This window comes from Pelodiscus sinensis, chromosome 1 (assembly GCF_049634645.1).
Source record: "Pelodiscus sinensis isolate JC-2024 chromosome 1, ASM4963464v1, whole genome shotgun sequence".
NCBI classification, from domain to species: Eukaryota; Metazoa; Chordata; order Testudines; family Trionychidae; genus Pelodiscus; species Pelodiscus sinensis.
The window spans coordinates 92366552-92375428 of record NC_134711.1 but is presented as its reverse complement, the minus strand read 5'-3'; the positions used below and the strand labels follow the sequence as shown (position 1 = coordinate 92375428).

General features: G+C 50.6%; 1 protein-coding gene across 1 annotated transcript; it reads left to right on the top strand.

Moving 5' to 3' along the window:
- The first annotated feature begins 1003 nt into the window (after nucleotides 1-1003).
- On the top strand, nucleotides 1004-8639 carry NOL12 (nucleolar protein 12). The gene is made up of 6 exons (XM_006118929.4): nucleotides 1004-1303; nucleotides 1936-2041; nucleotides 3786-3834; nucleotides 4423-4565; nucleotides 6031-6125; nucleotides 7176-8639. Exons 1-6 carry the CDS (start codon nucleotides 1230-1232, stop codon nucleotides 7345-7347), a joined length of 639 nt encoding a protein of 212 aa, XP_006118991.2. The 5' UTR covers nucleotides 1004-1229; the 3' UTR covers nucleotides 7348-8639.
- Nucleotides 8640-8877: the final 238 nt, after the last annotated feature.

The following is an 8877-nucleotide window of genomic DNA, read 5'->3' as shown; positions in this document are numbered from 1 at the left end:
TATGCAGGGCTCGACAAATAGTGTAATCTACTCGCCCATGGTGAGTAGATTACACCCCAGAAGAGCCAGTGAAGAACAACCTGCGCATGCGCAGAGCACAAAACCGTGCAGCTGGCAAGCGGGGCTCACCGCCACTCGGCGAGCCCTGGAAATATGGTTACTCTGAGTTACTACAGAGAATTCTTTCCCAGGTGTTTGGCTGGTGGGTTTTGGCAAAAAACTGATGGTCCAGCTGACCCCATGTTTGGGGTTGGGAAGGCTTTTTAATGGGTCAGATCTGCAGAGATTTGGGGGGTTGCGTGGGCAAGATTGCCTTCCTCTGCAGAATGGGGCCTGGGTCACTTGCTGGTTTCAATTAGTGGATTCTTCCTAACTTGACACTTTTAAATCATGATTTAAGAACTTGAGTAACTCACTCAGGGACGGTGGGTCTATTGCAGGAGTGAGTGGATGAGGTTCTGTGGCCTGCAGCTTGCAGGAAGTCAGACCAGATAACCAAGATGGTCCTTTCTGCCCCTTACAGCTGTTCTCTGCCTAAGAGCTCACCTCTTGCCCACCCCTGCCTTAGAGCAGCTCAAAGAGTAACATGCAATGATCCAGCAAGGAGTTAAAGGCCCTAAGGTTCAGCCAGCTGTATTGTTTGGCTGCCTATGGGTATAGAAACAACGATCCTGTGGCACCTTAGATACTAATAAAAATATAAATAGTATTTAAAACCCACTTCTTCAGATGAGCTGAAAAAAAGTACCAGTCCCTCTGGCTGTACCCTTGACAGGTACTCCCCCCGCCCCCTTCTTTTTCTGTTATAAATTCTGTGTTCCCATTTTTTCCCACTCCAGCTCATCTGAAGACGTGGGGATGGCCTCAGACACGGGTGGGTGGGAGAAAGGGGAGCTGTGCCCCACAGACTGGAGACACAGGGTAGGAGGGAGGGCATGAAACTCTCGGGAGCTCATCCCAGTCAAAAGCTGAGCCTGGCGGAGACCGGGTGTAAGCGGGGCACACACGGGCCACGCTGGGTCGCTCGCACTCGCTGAGGCCGAATCTTTCCGGGGCGGGGCGTGGGGAAGGGACATTCCCCCTCCCTGCAGCTCAGACCGCCGCGCTGCTCGGCCGGCCCCGTGAGGCGGGGCGGCCACGTGGGAGCTGCGGAAGGAGGCGGGCGCTCGGAGCGTGTGTCCCCGCTGTGCGGGGAGGAGCCGCGCTGCTGCGCCGGGGCCGGTACCGGCATGGGCCGCAAGAAGAAGGGAGGCGGCGGCGCGGGGCTGCGGCGGGCGGTCATCTTCGATGAGGACAGTCGGCGGTGAGTGAGCGGCGGTTCGAGCTGGGCTGGTGTCGGGGGTCCTGAGACGCCGCCTGCTGCCCCCTCGTCAGAGTCGCCCCCCACTTGGGTGCGCCGGGGGAAAGGCAGCTGGAGGCCCCCCCCCGTCTCCCGGAGGCGCCCCGCATTCCCCAGGACTTAGTGTGGGAGGGAGAAGAACAGCTGGGCTGCTCGTTCTGCAGAGATGCCTCCCCACGTGGGAAGCAGCCACATGCCCCGGCCCATAGGGGCCTGTCTCCTCTCACTGCCCCTTTCTTCACGTTTGTGAGGAAGGCCTCTTGAGCGGCTGGGAAGCAAGATGGGCTGTGGCCCTCAGCTTTGGGAATGCCTTATGCTGGTCCTTCTCCTCCTCGCTGCTCTGTGGAGAGCTGCAGGCCTTGCCGGTGTAGCGAGCAAAACACTAACTTCTCAGAATTTGCTACTTTGGGTGCACTGAGCATGCGCACCCGAACTGAGCAAACTCAGTGTCCCTCGCTGTAGCCGCTGCCCTCTCTCTGCCCTCACTGCTGGTTTCCTTCCTCCACGCCCCACTTCTCTCTCGGGGTGTGAGGAGCTTCTGCAAGGATCAGGGCTTCTCTTCAGGATGGCTGTAACCTGCCCCGTGTCCTCTGCAGGGAGTACCTGACCGGGTTCCACAAGCGGAAAGTGGAGAGGCGAAAAGTGGCCCTGGAGGAGATCAAACGAAAATTGAAAGAGGAGCAAAGGAAGCTGAAAGAGGAGGTACTTCCCCCAGGTGATCTGTTTGGTTAGTTGGTTAGAGGAGTTTAGTTCATGGCAGTATGCTTTGGCAAGGAGTTACATAGTAGTTGTGTAGGTCTAAGTCTGGAATAGCTGAGGTGTCTTAAGTAGGAATAACTTAAAAAACAACAAATAGTCTGGTAGCACTTGATAGACTAACAAAATCTGTAGATGGTGGTGTGAGCTTTCGTGGGTATAGCCCACTTTGTCAGATGACCAGAGTCCTCCTTCCCTTCTTCCCTCATTTATTTTGGTTCTGGACATCCAACACTCTGGTTATCGGAAGAAGTGGGCTGTGCCCACGAAAGCTCATGATACCATCTACATATTTTGTTAGTCTTTAAAGTGCTATCAGACTATTTCTTAGTTTGTAACAGGAAAAACTTAAACAACTTAGCTACCCCTCTGAAGCGTCCACTGGCTCCATCGACAGCTTTGAGGTGCAGTGGATGCTGTTCGGGGTTCTCTGCTCGGTGTCCCCATCCGGTTCCCTTGTTCTAAACCTTTGACTTGCACTCCTTGACCCTGTTTTTTATTAGCTGTCCCAAGTAATCAGTTGAGCCCCAGGTCCAGTCATCCCTCCCACAAGGCTGGGAGAGGGGCTTTTAGAAGTAGGTGGGCTGATGCCCACCCACCCCTGGGATTTTAAATAGAGCCCCACTACAACATGTAAGTTACAACAGAGATCAAATTTGCTTGTATTGCAAGATAGAGGGACTAAAATAATCACCTATTCCAGGGCATTCTTTTTATTAAACCAAGCAAAGTATAACAAAAAAGTAGGAATATCAGCAGCTAGTCAGATAACCAATTGCTTATTGGTTAAATGGTTATCTGTTCATAATCCCAGTTAATTGCAGCAACCCCCTTCTCTCCCACATGCTGTGCATTTAAAACTTGGATTGGCAGACTAGCTGTCCCAGTCCTTCTATCCGAGTTGTAAATGAAGAGAGCATGGGGAGCTATCTGCCACCCCATGCTGTTGCCTCTGATACAGAGGCAGCTACACGGGGCAGCCTGTGTTGTTTGCGGCAAGCCTGGGTTCGCGGTGGACAGAGGCTGCTCTGTGGCCTCCTACGGACAGAGGCTGCTGCCATCCTGCACTATATCGGAAGCAGCAGCATGGAGCAGCAGGTAGGAGCCGGTCTGTCTGGGGAACTGGTTTTTAAATACAGAAGCAGCAGTGCATGGTGGCAGGGGGACCCTGGGAGTGGGGCCAGGAGTGCACTGGCTGCTGGCCCTGCCCCCGCTCCCATGGGTCATCAAATAATCGTGTAACTGCTAAGAATTGGTGTGGTTACATGATTATTAAATTTAAACGATTTCTAACATCCCTAGTTTCAGGACAAAGAGAAAGGGCATTGGCAGACTGGGTTCTGGGAGGAGGACAAGACAGGAGTAGAATAGCTGGAAGTTCTGCAAAGAAATAATTAATTTGGATATAGCAGCATTGCTGCATGGGACTTCCAGGACTGAAATAATGGGATGCATTAGTAGGGTAGAACTGAGATGTGTTGTCACAGCAGTGTATGAAGAAAAATTACACTGCCTGTCATCTCACTGGCCCTAGCAGTGTTGTATGTGCAGGACAACTTGAGACTTTAAGTATTTTGGATCCCAGTTGTGCAGGAATGGTGGGAGGTAGGCATGTGCCTTGGGCATGTTCCCTGAGTGACAGCTGGTAAGACTGGAAGTACTGCAGTGATTCTATGCCTTTACATTTTAGCGGCACAAGGAGTACCTGAAAATGCTGACAGAGAGAGAAGAGGCCTTAGGTGAGTGGTGTCTCCTGTGGTGGAGCTTTACTTCATGATAACCAGAAATTCAGTTGTGGAAAATGTCCAAGGTCATAAAAACACCCAGAAATGCTTGGGTGCGGCGGCTGGGAGAGAGGTTTTTAACAGAGGGCTAACCCGATACCTTAAGGTTTTATCTCTTGCTGTCAAAAGGCACTTGTCCAGTGTCGCTCACTAGGATGGTGTGAACTAGATTTGAAACAGAGACAACTCACTGAGCCCATCGGTGATGGCTTCTTATTGTCCCTGTGTCTGACTGAGGAGCAGTGTTGATGGGCTATAGAAAGGAATCCCTGCCTTTGCAGCCAGAGACTGTATGTAGTGGGGGTGGGGAGGGTATAGAAAGCAGCAATTGGGAGGTGATCTGTAAGGCTTTGTCAAGACGTGAGATCCGGTGTATGGGGAGAGGATGTTCTTACTGACACCGTTCTCTGGTTTCAGAGCTTTGGCTGCTCAGCTCCTCACAGTGGGTGTAGCAATTGGGGCACCTCCCCGCATAGAGCAGGACCTGGTCAGGGTGAGTTTGGCCGGAGAAGCCCATTCACATTGTGTTTTTGTTGACTGCAGAAGAGGCTGATGAGTTGGAACATTTGGTGACATCCCAAACCGAGTCTGTGAGCATTGATCATCCAAACCACACTGTGACAGTGACTACCATCAGTGACCTGGACCTCTCAGGAGCACGCCAGCTAGGACTCAGCTCCCCTGGGGTATGACTCGCTGCTGTGTCTGTCCTCATCATCTCAGCCTTACAAATCTCCAAAGCTGGGTAGATGGGGCCATTGTTACTTAAATATGACAGTAGCTTGAGCCTGCTGGGGACCCAGTAGAAGCAGGGATGGGGAAGGAGACAGGCAGCTTTTATGCTCTTCCTCAGTTGGTGTTACTGGTTCATGAGCATAGGGTAAACCTTCCCTAAGGGCTGCTTCCCACACAAAATTGTTCTGATATTCCATAGACACTTAAATGTTGGTGAAATCTGGTGGATTGATAGCTCTGGTGGCTGCTGTATCCTAAGCAGGTGTGACGTGATGAGCAAGTGTAGACTTCCCTATGTGGCTGTCCACTTGACCTGAGTCCCTTCTTGAAGGGATCACCTCTATGCTGTGAAGTAATTTGTCTCCATGACCCATTTAGTCCTTGGCTTCTCAGACTGCAAATGAGAAATCCAGTTAGTTCCTACTGTGCTGGCTTTTTGGTGAATGAAACCCCAGGACTGAACTGAGATCTCCAGCTCATTTCCCAAGGGCCTCCAGGCAGTAATTGACTGGCAACACCTTGGGATCCCTATTAGAGATGTAAATGGTTAACTGGTGTGCCTCACCCTTAACAGCTAAGACCTACTGGTTCCAGTTAACTGGTAAGGGCTGGAGCTGCTCCCTGCCTGCCTTGGGCAGGGGCTGCTCCAGCCCCATGGGTCCCACTGCAGGCAGGGGCTGCTCTTTCTGGCAAGCCAGCTGGAGCAGCCCCTGTCCATGGTGAGCACGGCCCAGCTCCTGCTACAGGTTATATGCTGGCTGCCTGGGAGTGGGGCTGGCAGGGGCTGCTGGCCCCGCTCCAAGAGAGCTGGCTTGGCTGTAGCAGCAAAACCTCCCTGGGAGCGGGGCTGGCAGCCCCTGCCATTCCTGCATCCAGAGAGTCTTTTCTGCATCCTGCAGAGCACACAACGAGGCCTCCCCTGGAGAGGCTTCACTGCAGGGTGCAGGGAACCACTAGGATTTTTAGCGGATACACAGTTCCATTTTAAACAACTTTTTACATCCCTCACCCCTATGAACCTTGGCCGGATGTGAGCCAGTGACACACACACAAGCTTCCCTGTGTGGAAGAGGGAATCCTGCAGATCCCTAAGGACATCTGCCTATTCAGTAATCCATCCTGGTATCTTTCAACAATGAAACCCTCTAATTCCTAATGAAACTCAATTCTGTGCCCTTACAACCTTATTTACAGGTTGGGTCTTGGAATGGATCAGAATAGTGGGTCTCCTCGGGTTGGTCCCTAGTGGTCTGTGGAGCCCTTTCATATGGTTTACTGGGACATTGAGAACCAAGCTGTGGGGGATGTGGAGAGTTTGGTCTAGGTGAGGATCTTTCTTTCACAATGTGGTCGTCGGATTGAGAGAGCTGTGGAACCACCTAACGCTGCTCAGACTCCTGTGTTGTGTTTTGTTAGGAAGGGGGCACTGAAGCAGAAGTAGAGAAGGAGCCACCGAGCAGATTCACAAGTGCATTGCCCAAGAAGTCTGGAGATCCCTTCCTGTCTGAGAGGTGGGTATAAAACTACTCGCCTCCCTCTTCCCGCCCCGAACAGTCCTGTAGCTTCCTATCACCCTGTAACTTGAGTATCTGCAGTTTGTGCGTGGGGATCCAACATAGGATTTTGATCTCTCTCCTGGGCTTGCTGTTTTGTTAAGATCATGCCATGGTCTCAGCTACCAGCAGAGGGCACCTGCAAGTTCTTTGGCACAGAGGTTATCTTGTTCTGTTGACACAGCACGTAGCATAGCAGGGTGGTGGCTAAAGATATAGAAGAGTAGTCAAGTCGACTACTCACGTTTTCCCTCCTCCCCCTTGCTGCCTCTATATCAGAGGTAGCAAGAGAGGGGAGCAGGAGCCTGTGCTGCGGAAGCTGCGTTAAAAGCCAGTTCTCTCCAGCACTGTCTCTGTGGTGCAAATTGCCCCCCACAGCAGTGTGGGGGGACAGGGGAGGCTGCTCCAGCAGCAGCCACTGTTCACAAGGGTTCCAGCTGCCTGCTAGGACCCCCTGTGGAAAGAGGCTGCTGGACCTGGCGTGAGCTGGGACTGAGCAAAACCAGCTGCCTGTGCGCCTGCCTCTTACTACATTTAAATTGTAGAGCCGTAGCGGGGGTAGCACCTTCCCTTTTCAACTAATCATCTAGCCGGTACACAACTTCCCAATTACCCGCCTTTTAACATCCTTAGTCCTGTCCATGACAAGGGCTCCCAGGTGCTGCTGCAATATGAATAGTCTGGTGCCCTGCATCACCACTAGCATGCAAACTGCCTTTGTGGCAGAGGCAGCCCTCCATCCTCTCTAGGTCTCAGGGCTTGTCTACACTTACAGCGCTACAGAGGTGCAGCTGTCGTGAATATACTACTTATGCTGAGGGAAGAGCTTTTCCCATCGCTGTAGTGAATCCACTCCCTGTGAGGCGGTAGCTATGTCAGTGGGAGAAGCTCTCCTGTCAGCATCGTGTTGTTTATGCTGGCAACTGGGTCAGTGTAACTGAGTGACATATTATACTGACATCAGTCTGTAGTGTAGATCAAGCCTCAGACTTTCTCTTTCCTGTACAGGATCTCTTCACTCACTGCCTCCCTGCATGCACGCAGCCGGAAGAAGCCCAAGAGAAAGCAGCTGAGGCGTGGCCAAAACCCACATAAGAAAACCCAGAAACCCAGTGCTGGGCGAACCAGCAAGTCCCAGCGCCGAAAACTGACCGGCAAAGGAAGGTGCAATCAAGACTAATAGATAAACTGAAGTGGATATTGCCTGCAAGGCTAGCCTGTGCCTTTGGCAACAGTGTCTGCCCGATGTGAATGCCCAGTTTCTCATGGATGGGTCCTTGTTTGTACCGCTAAAGTCCCTCTGACTCTCCTCCTGGCTAGGGACAGCGAATGCTGGGCTCATTATTTTTCACTGTAATTGTATGCAGTGGAAAGTCTGTTACAGTCTCCACTGGGGGACTGCGAATCGAGCCCTGACCCTGCCTTTTCTACATTGGCCCCTTTGTTTCCTGGACCTTTCTCTTCCCATGGGATCAGAGGAAAGCTAGTGTCTCCCCTTACACAAATGGAAGAGCTGGGTGTGGGGTGAATGATGTTCAGATGGTTTACAAGAGGAGGCAGGACTCCCCTTTCTCTCATGCTCTGTTGCATTGGCTTTACCCTCTGTCTGGGGCATCCCTCCTGACTTAAGAAAACTGGCACTACTTTGGGTGCCTAGAGCTCTTTGTACAAAGCCACATGCTTTTATATAGCTAACCAAGGTGAGATCTGCTAACCTCCCTGCTGTGAATCTTGATAAATATCACTTTGTAAGGGAGAAAATACACATGCCTTATTGCAGATGCGATAGATAGTAGCTAAACCTTGTTCCAGTTGGGAGAGAAGGGGCTGATCCTGTTTGAGGGCTTTGAATTCTCCAGCCCATACCCCTCAGGGAGGAGGGATGCATATGAAGATGTTTCAGTGGTACTACTGAGAGAGGCAGGACTGAGAGACTCCATTGGTGGCTAAAGGCAGATATCTTACATCTGTACATGTGACAGTTTTGAGGAGTAAGAAGTCCCCTAATCCACTGGCCCAGCTGTGCTGTTATGCCAGTGGTGATGGCAGAGATTCCCCCAGGCCCTTGCAGTAATTTATTTCTACCCTCTTGTATGAGATGTCAATACTTGTGTGAGCATGAATGTTTCTGACAGAAGGGAGCGGTTTGTTCCCCTTTGGCTTGACTAGATTTCCTGTCTATATCAACAATGCCACCTAGTGGAGACTCTAGTTATAGCTGCAGACATATAGCTGTTGATGAGTGTTGTCCTGTTGTCTGTTAAACAATCTCTTAACCTTTCCAGATTACTGTATCCCTTTGAGGAGTCTGACTTGTTTTGTGTACTCTCCGAGTTTCACCTCACTTTAAAAACTACTTGCTTAGAAAATCAGACATAAAAATACAAAAGTGCCACAGCCAAACTATTACTGGAAAATGGCTGACTTTATTTTTTACCATACAATTCTAAAATAAATCAGTTGGAATATAAATATTGTACAAACATTTCAGCATACAACATATAGAGCAGTATACACAAGTTATTGTCTGAAATTTTAGTTTGTACTGACTTTGCTAGTATTTTTTTTGTAGCTTGTTGTAAACCTAGGCAAATATCTAGATGAGTTGCTGTATTCCCTAGATTATGATCTCTTGTATCGCCTGGGTATATGTACCCATGGGTGAAAACCACTGGTCTAGATGACCTAAACTGTACAACTAAAGGACTCT

What these genes read in the sequence shown, in the direction of transcription:
- NOL12 (XM_006118929.4), top strand. Translation starts at nt 1,230, where the DNA reads ATGGGCCGCAAGAAGAAGGGAGGCGGCGGCGCGGGGCTGCGGCGGGCG. An exon ending in TTCGATGAGGACAGTCGGCG is followed by an intron (nt 1,304 to 1,935) that starts GTGAGTGAGCGG and finishes TGTCCTCTGCAG; the next exon opens with GGAGTACCTGACCGGGTTCC. An exon ending in TAGGACTCAGCTCCCCTGGG is followed by an intron (nt 4,566 to 6,030) that starts GTATGACTCGCT and finishes GTGTTTTGTTAG; the next exon opens with GAAGGGGGCACTGAAGCAGA.